Source organism: Oncorhynchus gorbuscha, linkage group LG25 (genome assembly GCF_021184085.1).
Source record: "Oncorhynchus gorbuscha isolate QuinsamMale2020 ecotype Even-year linkage group LG25, OgorEven_v1.0, whole genome shotgun sequence".
Lineage (NCBI taxonomy): Eukaryota > Metazoa > Chordata > Actinopteri > Salmoniformes > Salmonidae > Oncorhynchus > Oncorhynchus gorbuscha.
Window position 1 is genome coordinate 21,892,940 of NC_060197.1, and position 20,831 is coordinate 21,913,770.

Sequence of the window (20,831 nt, forward strand, 5' to 3'; positions counted from 1 at the left end):
GAGAGTTAAAAATAAATTGAAAAAGCGTATACATGCATGGCTGTAAGTCGCTTTGGATAAAAGCGGCTGCTAAATGGCTTTTATTAATAGATGCCCGTAGCTTCGGGTGCCCGTCTGTTTCTGCTCTTTTGCCAAGTTCTTATGGAATTGTCATGCAATGTTTGGCTTGACAATGACAATGGAGTAGGCAAAAGCACAAATCAGTCTGGGACCTGGCTACAGGGACAAGGCTAGGTGACCTGTATTGTCTGTTAACCCCGATGTCCTAATCTCTGACTGAGTCTTTAACACCTAAAAATACTAATTAGGGTCAAAGGTCATCTAGCCGAGATTAGCTGAGTCGGTTGTTTTTGAAGGCTGTGGGTTTCTCCCTGAATGACACCCTATTCCCTATGTAATGCGCTACTTTTGACCAGGTCCCATAGCCATTTGGGACTTGGCCTGTGGGTTTGTTCACATTCAGTTCTTATCTTAGATTGAGGAAACAGTTTATTTTGGACCCAACCCACTCGAGGGGTTCTATAGGCCTGAACTTGCCTTGCTTTTGGCCAGCTCAGTGTGTGTGTGGAACCGGTCTGTCTCCAGCCATTCAACATCTTTATTTCCTCTTTTTCTCTTTAGTCTGTTTTTTCAGATTTACACTGAGTGATTCCCAGCACAGCCCCATGCAAAAACAAACACAGAACTCAGACTACCCCCTTATACCCCTCCCTCTGTCCCTCCCATCATCCTCCTCCACCCTTCCCTCTCTCACCGCAGCAAGACTGTGTATGACCAAGGCCCCTCCGTGATACCCAAAACAGAGTTCAGTAGAAAATAAATGAGATGGGTAAGAAGTAAAGGGCTATTAGGACAAAACAAAATCCCAGGGTTTTTGGTATTTCTAGTACAGCGTTCTCCAACCCTGCTGTTCCTGGAGAGCTACCGCCTTGTAAGTTTCCACTCCAAACCTAATCCAGCGCACCTGATTCTAACAATTAACTGATTGATAAGATGAATCAGGTTAGTTACAACTGGGGTTGGAAAGCCCTGCTGTAGTGAATAGGCTGTGTTCCATTATCCACACAAACAACATACTACTTAGTATGAAACCATGTATTGAGCATGCATTAGTAGTATTCTAGTATGTACATTTGAACATAGGATAAGTACTATAGGCTTAGCCTGTCCCGCCCCTGTACTTCCTGTTTTCAGCCTTGGTACTTCCTGTCCTCTCTGGCGTGTGTCCCTTCCGTCTGCATGTGGGGAAGTACTAGGCTCCCGGAATACTGGCCTCAATCACCGGAAAACTGAGCTGGGATGAGGATGTGAGTGTGAGAGAGAAACAGCCTGTTCTAAATAGAACAGAAGAGGTACATCACAAATGTAGTGCACTATAAAGGAAATGGGGTCCCATTTAGGATGGGCCGCCAAGGACAATGAGGATCAGTGGGCCCTGACCTGGTGACTGACTGACTATTTTCTCTGTTGTATTACCTTTTTGTAGAAGTCCAGGCCACTTGAGAAAGGGGTGGTTGGACTGGGGGGGGGGTGATTTAGGAAGGACAGTGAGAGAATGGGGATAGGTAGAGAGACACACAATGACTACAGAGAGAGCTTGACATTAGTTTCAGGACTGCGGAGAGGGGGAGGTGGGAGAAGGAAAGATGGATATCGAGACAGCGAGGGAGAGACCTCCGTTGTAGGGCTACAGAGAAAGATAGACAAGCCTACGTGCGCTATGTGACTGGGTTGACATTTTATTTAGGAACTCTCTCGATTTGTTTTCCCAGAGCTTTTTCCACAACATTGACTCTTTATATCTGGAGTTGTAGTCATTTCTGAGATGTAGAGGAGAACAGGAACAATAAACAAGGGTTGGATTCCTTTTCTATTCTGGCCGAGGCTAGTCTCTCTCCAAACCACCAAACACATAAAGATGGGAAGGGAGAGGGAGGGAGAAACATACAGGGGAGAGAGTGTGGTGGGGGGGATTTAGTTACAGTATGGTACATTTATCTGGGCTATGATATGACATTTGAGCATGTTGGGTATTTTGACATGGAGCCTGTGGGGTTTGGGCTCTCAGCCCATTCGTATTACCCTATCCCCTTATATACTTGTATCTCTTCACCCCATCTTTCTGCCCATCTTTTTGGTCTCTCGTCACCCTCATTCAATCCCTTTCCCCCTATCCCGATCTGTGGGTTATGATCCGTTCCAAACTGTCTGTCAGTCCCCTTTTCTGTCTTCCTTGACCTCACCCCATCCCCCCCGCTCCAGTCTCCCCCAGTTCTTCCTCTCCAGTTTCCCTCTTAATCTCTCCTCTGTCCCCCCTCATCTCAGTACTGTAGTTCCATTCCAACCCAAATATCCTGACAGCAGGAGACACACACAGCAGGAGACAGGACTGTACTACTATGGGAGCGTTAGGTTCATGGGAAAATTGGTCATCTTTGTGTTTCCTGTTTTTAGTAATCCCTTGCATGTTGAGTTGCGTCAGGATGGGGGAGGTGTACCGGAGAATCTCAATGGGGCTAATTGGGAACAGACGCGCACACACAAGGGTCTGCTAAATTACTAAAAATGTAAACACAGACACAAACGCACTGATACACACACACTCTGCCTGAACCACTATGAAACAGCTATTTGACAAAGACAAAGCACCCAGTGTATTTCAAATGAGCAGGAACACACACACACAGCTGTGGGAGTGTGTGTGCATGAGCTTGTGTTATAAGGTGTGTGTACACTCCATGTCTCCTGGCGTTCCTAATGTTCCTTTATAGAGCCATTCTGTATTGTTCATTTTTCCACCAGTGCTATGCCGTATTTACATGATACTTCACTGGGGGGCTAGGTGGCTAGCCAGGGTCTTATCGAGACTTTACACTGATGTGTCTTTGTTTGTCTCAATAAGATAGCATCTGTTTGAAATGAAATAATGTCTTGCTGCTTCATCACGTCTTTCACTTGCAAAGTTCCCTCAAAGTGACTCTGTTGTGGTTAATTCTGGCTCTGTGTTTGCTTCCGTTTTGTCTTTCCTGAATCAGTTCTTAACTTAACATGTAACATTTTACTCCCTTCAGTTGTTTTGAAGTGGTGTTTGTAGTGTTTGGCTTCTGTTCCTAGATCAGATCTTCACAACTCAATGCTTGTTTGTGGATGTTTGATTCCTAGACCAGTTCTGCACTGTGGCTAATGCATCTCTTGTTTGTTCATTTCCTGGACCAGTTCTTACTAGAGGTCGACAGATTATGATTTTCCACCGCCGATACCGATTAAAATGTACATTATTTTTTACATTTGTAATAGTGACAATTGCAACCATACTGAATTAACACTGATTTTAAGTTAATATAATACATCAATAAAATCAATTTAGCCTCAAGTAAATAATGAAACCTGTTCAATTTGGTTTAAATAATGAAAAACAGTGTTGGAGAAGAAAGTGAAAGTGCAATATGTGCTATGTAAGAAAGCTAACGTTTCAGTTCCTTGCTCAGAACATGAGAACATATGAAAGTTGGTGGTTCCTTTTAACATGAGTCTTCAATATTCCCAGGTAAGAAGTTTTAGGTTGTAGTTATTATACGAATTATAGGACTGTTTCCCTCTACCATTTGTATTTCATTAACCTTTGACTATTGGATGTTTTTATAGGCACTTTAGTATTGCCAGTGTAACAGTATAGCTTCAGTCCCTCTCCTCGCTCCTCCCTGGGCTCGAACCAGCAACACAACGACAACATCCACCATCGAAGCAGCGTTATCCATGCAGAGCAAGGGGAACAACTACTAGAAGGCTGAAGTTTGAAACGCTATTAGTGCGCGCTAACTAGCTAGACATTGCTTGACGCACAACAAAGATCTGCTGGCAAAACGCACGAAAGTGCTGTTTGAATGAATGTTTTCGCGCCTGCTTCTGCCTACCACCGCTCAGTCAGATACTTAGATACTTGTATGCTTGTATGCTCAGTCAGATTATATGCAACGCAGGACACGCTAGATGATATCTAGTAATATCATCAACCATGTGTAGTTAACTAGTGATTATGATTGATTGATTGTTTTTTATAAGATAAGTTTAATGCTAGCTAGCAACTTACCATGGCTTACTGCAATTTAACTGGGTCACACATTCTTATTTTCAATGACGGCCTGTGTTCTTAACTGACCCAGTTAAATAAAGGTTAAAAAAATATACAAAAATCTGCGCCCAAGAATACCGATTTCCGGTTGTTATGAAAACTTGAAATCGGCCATTCCGATTAATCGGTAGACCTCAAGTTCTTACCAAAACCTCCCCTTTTTTTTATACTAGAACAAGTTTACATACCCTACATTATTAATCTCATATGTATACGTATATACTGTACTCTATATCATCTACTGCATCTTTATGTAATACATGTATCACTAGCCACTTTAACTATGCCACTTTGTTTACATAATCATCTCATATGTATATACTGTACTCGATACCATCTACTGTATCTTGCCTATGCCGCTCTGTACCATCACTCATTCATATCTTTATGTACATATTCTTTACTCCCCTACACTTGTGTGTATAAGACAGTAGTTTTGGAATTGTTAGTTGGAATACTTGTTGGTTATTACTGCATTGTCGGAACTAGAAGCACAAGCATTTCGCTACACTCGCATTAACATCTGCTAACCATGTGTATGTGACAGATACAATTTGATTTGATTTGACATGTTAACTCTCCTCACTCTGCAGTTGGACGTTTGGTTCCTAGACCAGTTCTAATCATTGATTTTAGCACCATCTCTCTTTTTTTCCCGTACCAGTTCTTACATTTGAACCCAAGTCTTGTTGTATTTGGTTTAAATCTGTTCTACATTGTGGTTAACACGCTACTCTCACTGTTTTTGTTTGTTGTTGTTTACTTCAGTTCTTCACAGAATACGGCCCTGATTACTCTCTGGAGATCAGTCCCAGCTGTCGACCGGACCGCAATGAGACCAAACAGCTGGACAAGGTCATCTCCACCATCAAAGGTATCAGACGGCGTAACCACAGTCTAAACTCACACACCCTAGTGTTAGCAATTACGTCACAACCACTACCAAAAAAACATAACGGTCAGACACTTAGAGAAACCACTCGCAAGCAACAAATGGTCAAACTTTGGCCACTCTCTCACACATACACCAAATGGTGTCTTTTGTTGACTGTTGAGTCCCGATGGGGCTGCTTTAGTTTAAGGACAGGGTTATTTTTATTTAAACATCCAGACCATCAGTTTATATAGACACATTAAAAGACCAGAGCGCTGTGTGTGTGTTAGTGTTGCACAGTATACCAAAACCTCCCCTTTTTTTATACTAGAACATGAAAACGGTACAGTACTAGAATTTCATACTTTCAGTACTTCTGTCAAATGTCTCATATCTACTGATAGAGATGATCAACTCTTTCTTATAGCGCAGCCGTCCTCTTATTGCGCTGTGCCTGCTCCACTTACTCATTGCTAGCTCTAGCCTGTCCTGAGGAGCCACTGCACTCACTGGGAGTCTAGACTGCATCATGTTGGCTCCCCACTCATGCTGCTCAGAAGTAAACACCCTAGAATAATGCAATACGGCATGTATAAACTTTGCAACTATTAATTACTGTTTGCAAAACAATGTCCATTACAGGCTAGGACACTTTACAATGCAAGAAGATACTGGTAGCTTCCAGCGTTGTAGGCTAAATTTCCTTGCTAGCTTACAGCTGAAGCTAGCTTCAGTTCACTACCCTCATACTTTGTAATTAAGTTTCAAAATAAGCTGATTTGAAAGCTGATTGTCACCAAAAACCAAATGTATTGCTGAAAACGTTATTAATTCACTTCTTCTCTCCTGTCTCTCTCACTGTGTGAATGATGTCATTAGGTCTTAGAGACAGTGCACACTTTAACAAAAGAAGAAATTGCTTCTATGAAAGTGTTGATCCGTACAATACAATGAGTCCCAAATGGAAGGAAAACAGATTGTTTTTCATCTGTAGCCCCATGAAAACAGCCAAAACAAGCTCAATAATTCAGTGCCTGCAAACACTCCTAGTGAATTGGTTTAGTCTGTCTTGATTTACCTAGTTTATCAATAAAGATGTACAATTGTGTAGTTAGATTGGTAAAAATTCAAATTGATTGTATTATTGATTGATTAATGCATACCTGGCTCTTTTGAAAAATTGACATCAAACATTTCAAATATAATTATATTGAACTCAAAAGATGTCTGGATCAAATAAAGGCACTTTAATTAGAAGATTGCATTGGTCCTCCTTTATGATGACCGATCTGTGACATTGGCTTTTTTTCCCCCATGAAATCGTGATGATATAGAGTGTCATGATACTCAACCTGGTATCGAAGTAAAAATGTGGGTTTCGTGACAAATGTTTGTGTGCCCCCATATGGCCCCCACAGTTAACACAGCAGGGGGTGTTGTCAGCACCCCAAGGAGACAAATCTACCCCTCACCTAAAACTCGTCACCCGACCTCCACATATACACACACTCCCTGACCCCCTCTTCTTTGGGAGGGCACAGGCCCAACATTTGTCAGCCTGCTGGCCTGGTGTGTTCTGTTCTGGCTGTGGTGAAAACACGGATGTGTGTTTTAATGTTTCCGGTTAATCAGAATGTCAAACACTACTCTCTTTGTTACGACTGGAAAAGTGGGGGGTGAAATGTTAGAGACAAATTCATTCTACAGTGAAACGTACTCAATACTCAGATTGTCCAATTTTGATGGTACATCTGTATGTGGATGAACAAGTTTCGCTGTACACACATTTGCACACGGATTTGTCTGTATATGTGTGCTGGAGTGTTGACCCCTGTCTCACCCCCTACCCTGTCGTTCACTCTGGTTAGGGGGTGTGTGTGTGGTGGTCTCTTGGTGTATATGCTGCTGACAGCCACACTACACTACTCCAGGGGGACCAGCAGTAGTTTGGTTGGGATAGACTATGGGCTAGGGAGTAGAAGTAGGGTGATTAGTGGAGGTATGGGGGTGTCTCTGTCTTCAAGGCTGGCTAGGGAGTAGGAGGCTGGAGAGTAGGAGCTAGCGTATGGTGTCTAGGGACCCAAATGGAACCAGACAACTGATCTGTTGAAAACAACATGGATCCATCAGTGGATGGACCGAGGGATGGAGCGGTAAAATGAAAGGCAGACAATGTGCGGTCGGTCTAGTGTCACATCTGCTCCTTCAGTTCAGAGATCCCTTGTTTCCTTTCCTCCTATTCTGATGGGATTTCAATCCATACATTTAAATGAAGGTGATGTCCTTCATTCCCTGTTTTCCTTTCTTTTCTCTCCGCTCTTCCTAATTCTTTTCTGTGACTGGGGGTTCAGGTGCTCTTGGTTTTACCAAGTGTATGTGACGACAAAACACACACCCCTTCAACCATGTTGTGTGAGAGAAACATACCACATACAGACAACTGTGGTACTAGTTGAGAGCAGGATGTGGTTGCTAGACAGCTGTGCCAGAGTGCAGACTGGAAGCTAATGTTTACCGCAGTTTCCAATCTAAGGAAACCAATGATTACAACCATTGGTCCCAAACAAGGGAAACCATTTGAACTGTGTCTGTCAGGCCTGGAAACAGACGCACAGCACCACACAGGTTTAGGTTATCACGCCATGAGCCGGGAGCTTGAGTCTTGACACACGAATGCACACTATGGCCTAACAATGTGGTCTACTGCCCTGGTATGGGCATGCCAGCCGTGGCATGCCAGCATCTATCACCACCACTGCACAGCTGTAGTTAACACAGCATCAACAGAGACCATGTCTTGCCGTTTAGGTTGATTTGTTTTAATAGCTTTTATGTGGAGCGACCGGGGGCAGTTATGAGCCCCGTGGGGAGTCTGAATTCAAATGACTTGTTTGTGTGTGTGAGACTGACTGCCTTGCAGAAGTTTCCTTCTGAAGATGATTACCAAACTTTAAATCACACTTTTAAGTCTGTCCAATGTCCTTGGTGGCCATTTTGGAAAGATTTCAACAATCAGGAGGAAATAAAACAGTTTCTTTTGCCGTCTCTATTGGGCGCACTGCCAAATTACCGACTGAGATTAATGAATTAAGCAGCGTTTTCATTAGATTTCTACCGCATGACGGCAGCGGCAGGAGCCGTCTCTCCGACGTTTATTGGTTTATTTACCACATAGTCATGTTTATGAGCCTTCAGATTAGTGGATTCGGCTATTTCAGCCACACCCATTGCTGACAGGTGTATAAGATTGTACGTCTGTTCAATCTATGTCGGCAAACATTGGCAGTAGAATGGCCCTTACCGAAGAGCTCCGTGACTTGCAACGGGGCACTGTTAGAGTATGCCACCTTTCCAACAAGTCAGTTGGTCAATTTTCTGTCATGCTCGAGCTGCCCCGGTCAACTGTGTAAGTGCTGTTATTGTGAAGTGGAAACGTCTAGGAGCAACAGTGGCTACGGCGTCAAGTGGTAGCAGAATGGGACCGCTGAAGTGCATAGTGCATAAAAATTCTGGCCGAGCAGCTGCACACAAGCCTAAGATCATCATGTGCAATGCCAAGCGTCTGCGGTGGTGTAAAGCTCCCTCCATTGGACTCTGGAGCAGTGGAAATGCATTGTCTGGAGTGATGGATCACGCTTCACCATCTGGTAGTCCGACGGATGAATCTGGATTTGGTGGGTGCCAGGAGAACACTACCTGCCCCAATCCATAGTGTCAACTGTAAAGTTTTGTGGGCGAGGAACAATGCTCTGGTGCTGTTTTTCATGGTTAGGCCCCTTAGTGAAAAGTGACGGGAAATCTTAACGCTACAGCATACAATGACATTCTAGACAATTCTATTTTTCCAACTTTGCGGCAAAAGTTTAAGAAAGGCCCTTTCCTGTTTGATAAAGCGGGGTCCATACAGAAATGATTTGCCAAGATTGGTGTGAAAGAACTTGACTGGCCTGCACAGAGCCCTGACCTCAACCCCATCGAATACCTTTGGGATGAATTGGAACGCCGACTACACGCCAGGCCTAATCGCCCATTATCATTGCCTAACCTCACTAATGTCCTTTGGCTGAATGAAAGCATGTCCCCGCAGCAATGTTCCAACATCTAGTGGAAAGCCTTCCCAGAAGAGTGGAGGCTGTTATAGTAGCAAAGGTGGGACCAACTCCATAAATGCCCATGAGGGGCGGCAGGTAGGCTTTCCACTAGATGTTGGACCAGTAACTGAAAGGTTGCTGGATCGAATCCACAAGCTTACAAGGTAGAAATCTGTCGTTCTGCCCCCGAACAAGGCAGTTAACCCAGTGTTCCTAGGCTGTCATTGTAAGTAAGATGTTTTTAAACAGGAGCCAATTTTGTTTTCAGCATTTGAATTTATAACTGATCAAAACTCATTTTCTCGTGGCTCTCATCCCTCTGCAGCAGACATACAGTGCATTTGGAAAGTATTCAGACACCTTTGACTTTTTCCAAATTGTGTTACCTTACAGCCTTATTCTAAAAATGGATTTAAAAAATTCACTCTTCAATCTACACACAATACCCCATGATGACAAAGCGAAAACAGGTTTTTAGAAATGTTTGCATATTTATTCAAAGTAAAAATGGATACCTTATTTATATACATATTCAGACCCTTTGCTATGAGACTCGAAATTGAGCTCGGCTGCATTCTGTTTCCATTGATCATCCTTGAGATATGTCTGCAATTTAATTTGGAGTCCACCTGTGGTAAATTCACTTGATTGGACCTGATTTAGAAAAGCACACACTTGTCTATGTAAGATTCCACAGTTGACAATGCATGTCAGAGGAAAAAACCAAGCAATGAGATCAAAGGAATTGTCCGTAGAGCTCCGAGACATGATTGTGTCAAGGCACAGATCTGGGGGACAGTACCAATAACTTTCTGCAGCATTGAAGTTCCCCAAGAACACAGTCGACTCCATCATTCTTAAATGGAAGCAGTTTGGAAGTTTGGAACCACCAAGACTCTTCCTAGAGCTGGTCACCTGGCAAAACTGAACAATCGGGGGAGAAGGGCCTTGGTCAGGTGACCAAGAACTAAGTGGCCAGACGGAAGCCACACCTCAGTAAAAGGCACATGACAGCCCACTTGGAGTTAGCCAAAGGGCACCTAAAGGACTCTCAGACCATGAAAAACAATATTCTCTGGATAATTATTTTAGGCAGATGTTCTCTTTTCTGTCTCATCCTCCCACTGAATGAAGAGTATGGTAAGGAATTCTTTCCAAATAATATAAACAATGGAAAATTAACAAATGTACAGAAAGATTAGTGCGATGGCCAAATTAGAGGAATACCTTTTTGAGGCTATTAAATACTTTCAGTCTGGAAAAATGTCAGGGATTGATGGTATACCAGTGGAGGTATATCAAGTATTTTTTGATTATTTTAACTGTCAGGTACTCAGCTGGAAGGTCTGATTTCTCTATTATTAAAACAAGACCCAGATGGCAAATATAAAGACCCTGTCTATCTAACATAAAAAACTGGAAGCCCCTTCCGCTTCAATCTCGTGATGTGAAAATACTAGTGAAATGCATAGCACTCAGAATTAAAAGGGTTTTACCAGGTATTGTTCATCCTGATCAGTCAGGTTTTTTACATGGACAATACACTGGAGATTTTGTATTACAACTACTAGAAATAATAGAACATCATGAAACGTATAAGAAGGCTGGAATGGTATTTATAGCGGATTTTGAAAAGGCATTTCATAAAGACCTGGATTTTATTTATAAATTAATGGATTTTTTTCAATTTCAGTAATTCTCTTATGAAATGGGTAAAAAAATAATGTATAGCAACCCCTGGTGTAAAATAGTAAATAACGGCTACTTCTCAGAGTTTTGAATTGTCAAGAGGAGTTAAACAAGGGTGTCCACTGTCACCATATCTATTTGTAATGGCCATCGAAATGCTAGCTATTAAAATCAGATCCAATAACAACATTTAGAAGATTAGAAATCCAAGGCTTAAAAACAAAGGTATGCCGATGACTCAAGTTTTATATTAAGTCTGCAAGCTAGATCCCTGCAATGTCTCGTTAAAGATCTAGATAACTTTTCCTTGCTCTCTGGACTAAAACCTAATTATGATAAGTGTACAATATTGCGTATTGGATCTTTAAAAAAAATACAACTTTTACATTACCCTGCAGTTTACCTGTAAAATGGGCTGATGGTGAAGTAGACATACTCAGCGTTCATATCACAAAAGAGATAAATAAGCTCCCCACAATGAATTTTAATTGAAAACTTGTAAAAATAGACAAGATCCTGCAACCATGGAGAGGTAAATATCTGTCTATTTATGGAACAATTGCCCTGATTTTAACTCCTTAGTCCTATCAGTTTACTCAGTTGCTTATGGCGCTGCCTACTCCTGATGATTTGTTTTTAAAATCATATGAGCAAAAAATATTTAGCTTTATCTGGGACGCTATAAACCAGGCATGTTTTTATTTTGTCTATCTATATAATGAATATGAATTTGGTGGGTTGAGATTATTAAATATAAAAGCACTAAACCTCTCTTTAAACGCCTCACTCATTCAAAACTTTTATTTGAACCCTAAATGGTTCTCAAGTAGAATGTTGCAAGTTCAAACCCCCGAGCTGACAAGGTACAAATCTGTCGTTCTGCCCCTGAACAGGCAGTTAACCCACTGTTCCTAGGCCGTCATTGAAAATAAGAATTTGTTCTAAACTGACTTGCCTAGTTAAAAAAGGTTTAAACATTTTTGGGGAAATTTGCCTATGCAGATTGCCATGTCTCATTTTCGATTAATTGAAAATGATACTTTTCTCAGTTTTTCAAACAAGCATTGCAGAGCTGGCTACAAGTTCAATTTCATCCCCCTGAAAAGATACAACAAATATTATGGCTGAGAAAATACCTGTTTTTTTATGGGAAAGATGTTTGAAAAGTGTATTTTGTTTTGTAAATTATATTGTAAATTGGAATGGTAGAGTTATGTCCTTCATGGAGTTATCAGAATTGTACGGGAAGGTCTGCTCAATCCAAGAGTACAACGAATTGATTACAGCATCACCCCAAACATGGAGGAGGCAGGTGGCAGCAGGAGGTAGGGAACTGGTCTGTCTGCCCAATACAAAATATCAAAATTGGCAGAGGAATAAAAATAGCATAAATAGGGAAGTATACCAGTTTAATTTGAGGACCAGGATGTTGACAACTGTGCCATACAGATTGCAAAATAGTTGGGAAGAGATTTTTGATGTACCAATTCCATGGGACAGGGTGTATGAGTTGATAGATAAAACTATGCAAGATTCAAGACTTTGTGCTTTTCAGCTAAAATTACTATATAGAATTCTTGCCTAACAAAATGTTGAATATTTGGGACAAAGTCATCGACGCTCTGCAGATTGAGGATACAGAATCAATAGACCCATTTATTTTGGTATTGCCCTCGGGTAGCCTGTTTCTGGTCTCCGGTTCAGGAATGGCTGAAAATGCATAGCATTGATCTAAAATTGACCTAAGAAATAGTACTGTTAGGACATCTGGAGAGATGTCAGTCAATTACTAATACTCTTAGTAAAAATATTTATCTTCAACTCTCAATCTGTGGATTAGATAGATTGAAATTGTACGTTAACCATCACAGCATAGTTGAAAGATATGTGTTGCGTAGAAACCCGAAGTGGGATAGCTGGAGATAGATGGAATGGGCTGAGGGTTGGTATGTGGAACTGGAGAGAAGTGGGAGTGGAGTTGCTGTATGGGAGATAGAAAGATGGTCAAAGATAAAAGTAAGAAAATAATAATAAAAAGTACATTTGAATTACACTGAGGGGCAGTGTTTTTACAACTAATGCCGGTTTGCCTGAGGCTGATGTCGTGCAGGTGTTTGTACACATGCATAAACAGTCGTGGCTAAAAGGTACTATTTAATGAAGCTGCAAGTTGAGTACTTGAGGCGTCTGTTTCTCAAACTAGACACTATAAATGTACTTGTCCTCTTTCTATTCTGGTTAGATCCAGCTTGCGCTGTTCTGTGAAGGGAGTAGTCCATAGCGTTGTACGAGATCTTCAGTTTCTTGGTATTTTCTCTTATGGAATAGCCTTCATTTCTCAGAACAAGAATAGACTGACGAGTTTCAGAAGAAATTCTTTGTTTCGGGCCATTTTGAGCCTGTAATCGAACCCACAAATTCTGATGCTCCAGATACTCAACTAGTCTAAAGAAGGCCAGTTTTATTACTTCTTTAATAAGCACAGCAGTTTTCAGCTGTGCTAACATCATTAGAAAACCCTTTTGCAATTATCAATTAGCCTTTTAAAATGTTAAACTTGGATTAGCTAACACAATGTGCCATTGGAACACAGGAGTGATGGTTGCTGATAATGGGCCTCTATGCCTATGAAGATATTCCATTTAAAAAATCTGCTGTTTCCAGATACCATAGTCATTTGCAATATTAACAATGTCTACACTGTATTTGTGATCAATTTGATGTTATTTTAATGGACAAAAACAAGAACATTTCTAAGTGACCAAACTTTTGAACGGTAGTGTATATTTTAATGTTGTGAGAGCTCCGACAGCTTTCTCATTAATGTTGCAGGAGATGATAAACGTGTGTGAGATAACATGACAAACACTTCGCTCCCAGAGAGTTGTCGAATACGAGCTGCGATTGATTAACACACAAGTAGTAAATACCTCTGCTCACTGCTCGTCACTTTACCGGAATTTCCAAACAACATCTGGGGGACATTTACGAGACTCTGAGCTCTGTTTAAAAATAGAGAGGGATAGAAAACATGGTTGCTTTTTGCCAGGCGCTGATTGGAATGGATGCTTGTGCAGTGCAAGTGTGTGTGTATGCGCGCGCGCACACACACACGACTAAGCAAACCCCCTAGTCTGTTAGCTCAGGCTGGCTTTTAAGCATAAGCAACAGGACTTTCTATAATGATGGGTTTACCACACACACACACACACACTGCAATGCAAACAAATAGGAAACCAAACCGTGCCTCTAAAAACGGTTGTTTGTCAAAAAACAATCTATACGGTGTCTTCAGAAAGTATTCACACCCCTGAATTATTTTATTTTTTTCAATAACCAACTTGTCCGTTTTTAAATCATTTTAATAATAATGTGCAAATTTAGTACAATCCAGGTGTGCAAAGCGCTTAGGGACTCACAGCTGTGATCGCTGCCGAAGATACTAACGTGTATTGACTCAGGGGTGTGAATACTTATGTAAATTCAATTTCTGTTTTTAGTTTTCAATAAATGTGCTCACATTTCTAAACCATGTTTTCACTTTGGGATATTGTGTAGATGGGTGAGAATCTATTTAATCCATTTTGAATTCCGGCTCTAACACAACAAAATGTAGATTAAGAAGAGGGGTATGAATACTTTCTGAAGGCATTGTATGAGTGTATGATTGTCATTCTCACAGCTTTTGTTGGTTAAACAGCCTGTTAATAATAGGAAATCAAAGCAGCATTGTCTGTATAGACACTGACGTGTTTGACCTGCCCCTTCTATTCAACACATATTCACCATCGCTATGCAATCACAGTGTTTACCTAACCATATTCAGACATGCATCACTGAAAAATGATATTGAAAGCTACAGATGGAGACTCAAGACAAAGGTTGTAAAGTGTGTGGCTGGTTATTCATTGGTTGGAAATAAGCTCTCTATCACCATGTTATGCAAGTTAAGTGTTACCTTTGTGTATTTATCTATTCTGTTTCCTCATTTGCATATCTGTTCTTGCTGAGGAAGTACATCACTTATACGTTTTGCATTTTGAATAACTGTCCGTCTGGGGAACTGCTGCAGTGTACACGTGCGCACACACACACACACACATCACAGAGGGAGATAATTTGTTGCATCTGGAATGTAGTTTTTTAAACCCTGGTACTGGATGCTCAGTCTCCACATATACTGACTTTTTTTAAATAAATGCAACATGTAAAGTGTTGGTCCCATGTTTTAATGAGCTAAAATTAAATATCCCAGATATTTTCCATATACCAAAAAGCGTATTTCTCTAATTTTGTTCACACATTTTTTTACATACCTGTTATTGAGCATTTATTGTCAAGATAATCCACCCACCTAACAGGTGTGACATATTTAGAAGTTGATTAAACACCATGATCATTACAGAGGTGCACCTTGTGCTGGGAACAATAAACGGCCACTCTAAACTGTGCAGTTATGTCACACAACACAATGCCACAGATGTCTGAAGTTCTTAGGGCGCATGCAATTGGGCATGCTGACTACAGGAATGTCCACCAGAGCTGTTGCCACAATTGAATGTCAATTTCTGTACCATAAGCTGCCTCCAATGTCGTTTTAGAGAATTTGGCAGTACGTCCAACCAGCCTCAACTGCAGACCACGTACAGTACATTCAGGAGGTATTCTGACCCCTGGTCTTTTTCCACATTTTAATATATATAAATAATATAATAATAATCACATTTTGTGACGTTACAGCCTTAATGTAAAATGTTGTTTTTTTTAATGATAAAATCCTTATTCTATACAACATGCCCCATAATGATAAGGCAAAACATTTTTTTATAAATTTTTGCAAATGTATTAAAAATAAACTAATCACATTTACCTAAGTATTCAGACCCTTTACTCAGTACTTTGTTGAAGCACATTTGGCAGCAATTTACAGCCTTGAGTCTTCTTTGGTATGATGCTACAAACTTGTATTTGGGGAGTTTCTCCTCTTTGCAGATCCTCTCAAGCTTTGTGAGGTTGAATGGGGAGTGTTGCTGCACAGCTATTTTCAGGTCTCTCCAGAGATGTCCGAGCTCTGGCTGGGCCACTCAAGGACATTCAGAGACTTGTCCCTAAGCCACTCCTGCATTGTCTTGGCTGTGTGCTTAGGGTCGTTGTACTGTTGGAAGGTGAATCTTCGCCCCAGTCTGAGGTCCTGAGCACTCTCGAGCAGATTTTCATCAAGGATCTCTCCATACTTTGCTCCGTTCATCTTTCCCTCAATCCTGACGAGTCTCCCAGACCCTGCCACTGAAAAATCCCCCAGCATTTTGCTTTCACCACCATGCTTCACCGTAGGGATGGTGCCAGGTTTCCTCCAGACGTGATGCATTCAGGCTAAAGAGTTCAATCTTGATTTCATCAAACCAGAATCTTGTTTCTCATGGTCAGTCCTTTTAGGTGCCTTTTGGCAAACTCCAAGCAGGCTGTCATGTGCCTCTTACTGAGGACTGGCTTCCGTCTGGCCATTCTACCATAAAGGCCTGATTGGTGGAGTGCTGCAGAGATGGTTATCCTTCTGGAAGGTTCTCCCATCTCCACAGAGGAACTCTGGAGCTCTGTCTGTGACATTGGGTTCTTGGTCACCTCCATAATCAAGGCCCTTCTCCCCCAATTGCTCAGTTTGGCCTGGCGGCCAGCTCTAGGAAGAGTCTTGGTGGTTCCATACTACTTCCATTTAAGAATGATGGAGGCCACTGTATTCTTGAGGACGTTCAATGCTGCAGACGTTTTTCTTCCCCTTCCCCAGATCTGTGCCTCGACACAATCCTGTCTCAGAGCTCTATGGACAATTCCTTCGACCTCATGGCTTGGTTTTTGCTCTGACATGCACTGTCAACTGTGGGACCTTTTTATATAGACCGGTGTGTGCCTTTCCATATCGTGTCCAATTAGTTTGAATTTACCAAAGGTATACTCCAAAGTTTTGTAGAAACATCTCAAGGATGATCAATGAAAGCACGATGCACTTGAGCTCAATTTATACTCATAGCAAAGTTTCTGAATACTATACTCTGAATAACGTATTCCTGTTTTCACTTTGTCATTATGGGGTATTGTGTGTAGATTGAGGGGAAAACATGTGGAAGAAGTCTTAATACTTTGCGAATGCACTGTATAACCACGCCACCTCCACATCCGGGATCGTCGGAGACCAGCTACCCGGACAGCTAATTATAAACTGTGGGTTTGCACAACCAAAGAATTTCTGCACAAACTGACAGAAACTGTTTCGGAGGAAACTCATCTGCGTGCTTGCAGTCCTTACCAGGGTCGTAACTGACTTCAGTGGCCAATGCTCACCTTTTGATGGCCACTGGCACATTGGCGAAGTGTGATCTTCACGGATGAATCCCGGTTTCAGCTGTACTGGGCAGATGGCAGACGGCGTGTATAGCGTTGTGTGGGTGAGCGGTTTGCTGACGTGAACAGAGTGCCCCATGGTGGTGGGGTTATGGTATGGGCAGGTATAATCTACGGACATTGAAAACAATTGCATTTTGTCAATGGCAATTTGAATGCACTTAATAACATTAATCTGCCGCCATCACCTCATGTTTCAGCATGACTAATGCACAGCCCCATGTCACAGGATCTGTACGCAATTCCTGGAAGCTGAAAATGTCCCAGTTCTTCCATGGCCTGCATACTCACCAGACATGTCACCCATTGAGCATGTTTGGGATGCTCTGGATCAACGTGTAAGACAACGTGTTCCAGTTCCCGCCAGTATCCAGCAACTTCACACATCCATTGAAGAGGAGTGGGACAACATTCCACACACCACAATCAACAGCCTGATCAACTCTATGCGATGGAGATGTCGCGCTGAATGACGAAATGGTGGTCACACCAGATACTGACTGGTTTTCTGATCTACGCCCCTACCTTTTATCTGTGACCAACAAATGCATATCTGTATTCCCAGTCATGTAAAATCCATAGATTAGGGCCTAATTCATTTATTTCAATTGACTTATTTTGTTATTTGAACTGTAACTGAGTAAAATCTTTGAAATTGTTGCATGTTGCATCCGCGTTCTTTCTTCCTCGTTACGACAGACAATGAATCGCTGAACGAACAAACTCAGCAAAAAAAGAAACATCCTTTTTTCAGGACCGTCTTTGAAAGATAATTTGTAAAAAAAAACAAATAACTTCACAGATCTTCATTGTGAAGGGTTTTAATGCAATTAAGGTCACAGTTATGAGAAGTTAGGACACTAAAGAGGCCTTTCTACTGACTCTGAAAAACCAAAAGAAAGATACCCAGGGCCCCTGCTCATCTGCGTGAACATGCCTTAGGCATGCTGCAAGGGCACGGGACTGCAGATGTGGGCAATAAATGGCAATGTCCTTACTGTGAGACGCCAAAGACTGCGCTACAGGGAGACAGGACGGACAGCGATTCGTCCTCGCCGTGGCAGACCACGTATAACGACACCTGCACAGAATTGGTACATCTGAACATCACACCTGCGGGACAGGTACAGGATGGCATCAACAACTGCCCGAGTTACACCAGGAACGCACAATCCCTCCGTCAGTGCTCGGACTATCCGCAATAGGCTGAGGCTGGACTGCAGGCTTGTAGGCCTGTTGTTAGGCAGGTCCTCACCAGACATCACCGCCAACAACGTTGCCTATGGGCACAAACCAGACAGGACTGGCAAAAAGTGCTCTTCACTGACGAGTCACAGTTTTGTCTCACAAGGGGTGATGGTCAGATTCACATTTATCATCAAAGGAATGAGTGCTACACCAAGGCCTGTACTCTGGAGCGGGATCGATTTGGAGGTGGAGGGTCCGTCATGGTCTGGGGTGGTGTGTGACAGCATCATCGGACTGAGCTTGTCATTGCAGGCAATCTCAACGCTGTCCTTTGCAGGGTACCCTTCTTGCAGGCTCATCCTGACATGAACCTCCAGCATGACAATGACACCAGCCATACTGCTTGTTCTGTGCGCAATTTCATACAAGAAAGGAATGTCAGTGTTCTGCCATGGCCAATGAAGAGCCCGGATCTCAATCCCATTGAGCACGTCCGGGACCTGTTGGATCGGAGGGTGAGGGCTAGGGCAACCCCCCCCAGATGCTGAATGTTACTTTTGATTTTGACACCCCCCCCCATTTTGTTCAGGAACACATTATTCCATTTGTTAGTCACATGTCTGGAAGTTGTTCAGTTTGTCTGTTGTTGAATCTTATGTTCATACAGTTATGTACACATTAAGTTTGCTGAAAATAAACACAGTTTACAGTGAGAGGACGTTTCTTTTTTTGCTGAGTTTACATTACATTTAGACAAGTGAACTCTTAGTCACCGCTAGGCTACTCCTCCCGCACACACATACACACCTCCCTCTTATCTAAACCAGGCTAACAGGAGGTTACATCTCCTTTCATCTACAGATAAATCTGAATTATCACTGACAGCACTTCTGTCCACACTTAGCGGCATGCTAACGCTGTCACTGATGACGAGGCTGAGGTGTGTGTGTGCGGGTACATGCTCTGTATGGACACAATGTGAGAGAAATTATTTGCATTTTCTTCTGTGTGTTTTGACTTTGTGTCGTGAGTGTTTTCATTGTGCTTATTTCTAAGTATCTATGATTAATTTAACCCTGTTTTTCCCTCCCTCCATCCCTCCCCTCTGTTGTTTACAGGGAATTTGAAGAATGTGGTTTAAGAGCAGAGTCTCATGTTTCCAATCAGGGCCTCCTGGGGTAATGAACACACACACCAGGCTGATGAAGACCGTATGTTGGAGCTCCATCCTTTGCCAACGGGGAGGAGAGGGAGATGTTGGAGTGTGGGGGGGGGTAGAGCAGGAGAATTGTGGAAAAACATGACTTGAATGTTTCCAGGGGGATGTTTTATTGTAGGGGACGAGGAGGAGGGTAGGGTGCTGATGTTGCCGGTTTGCTGTTTCCGTTTGTCTTTGTATAGTTTTTTTTTAAACTGTGGGGAGGAGATTCTGGTTTGACTAGCCATGGACCAGACTGAGAATATCTGCTCTAAAAATGGCTTCCAGGGCCCGTATTCCCAAAGGGTCTGAGTATGAATGCTGTACTCGGATCAGAATTTGAAGATGATTTTAGCCTTTTAGATCATAATGAATAAGATTGCATGGCCCAGAATTCCTACCTTGTTATATTTTGCTTCTAAATTTTCAGTTTAGAACCTGGGCTATGGGTGGGTTGTAATATTAGACTTAAATGTGTACATATTTAGGCGTGGGGAACATTTAGGATGGGCTATGTTAAGATTTGTGCTAAACGAGTAAAGCAGACATGTTGGGGGCTCGTGTTACCTCTTTAGCTGCTTCCCTGGTGCTGTATGTTCATGCCTCCCTGGGGTGAGTTTCCCAAAAACAAAGATAATCTTCAGCATTAAGATAATCTTACACCCCATATAGAGTATCCTGACAAGAACTTTGATGTTTTATGATCTTAGTGCTACAGATGATCTTCACTACATGAGTGCAGTACTTTGAGAGCTTTATATGGGCGTTTTTCTTAACTGAACAAAAATATAAGCGCAACTATTTCAAAGATTTTACTGAGATACAGTTCACATAAGGAAATCAGTCAATTTAAATCAATTGGACCCTAATCTATGGATTTCACATGACTGAGCAGGGGCGCAGCCATGGGAGGGCATTGGCCCACCCTTCTTGGGAGCCTGGTCCACCCACTGGGGAGCCAGGCCCTGCCAATCAGAATGAGTTTTTCCCCACAAAAGGGCTTTATTACAGACAGAAATAATCCTCAGTTTCATCAGCTGTCCGGTTGGCTGGTTTCAGACGCTGAATAAGTCTTATGTGGAGGTCCTGGGCTGGCATGGTTACAAGGTCTGCGGTTGTGAGGCAGGTTGGCTGTACTGCCAAATTCTCTAAATTGACTGAGGCGGCTTATGGTAGAGAAATTAACATTCAATTCTCTGACAACAGCTCTGGTGGACATTCCTGCAGCCAGCATGCCAATTGCATGCTCCCTCAACTTGA

At 42.2% G+C, this 20,831-nt stretch overlaps 1 protein-coding gene across 4 annotated transcripts in view; it reads left to right on the top strand.

Moving 5' to 3' along the window:
- The window catches only part of hdac8 (histone deacetylase 8), a 38,206-nt gene extending 17,434 nt beyond the window's left edge, over nt 1-20,772 (top strand). Inside the window, exons 10-11 of one of the 4 annotated variants that reach the window (XM_046328584.1) lie at nt 4,901-5,006; nt 5,886-6,182. In XM_046328584.1, coding sequence (XP_046184540.1) covers nt 4,901-5,006; nt 5,886-6,079 — 300 coding nt within the window. In that variant the 3' untranslated portion in view covers nt 6,080-6,182. Of the gene's footprint in view, nt 1-4,900; nt 5,007-5,885; nt 6,187-19,491 lie in introns of those variants that run through there. The other 3 variants (XM_046328583.1, XM_046328582.1, XM_046328585.1) reach the window with 3 other exon arrangements.
- The last annotated feature ends 59 nt before the right edge of the window (nt 20,773-20,831 follow it).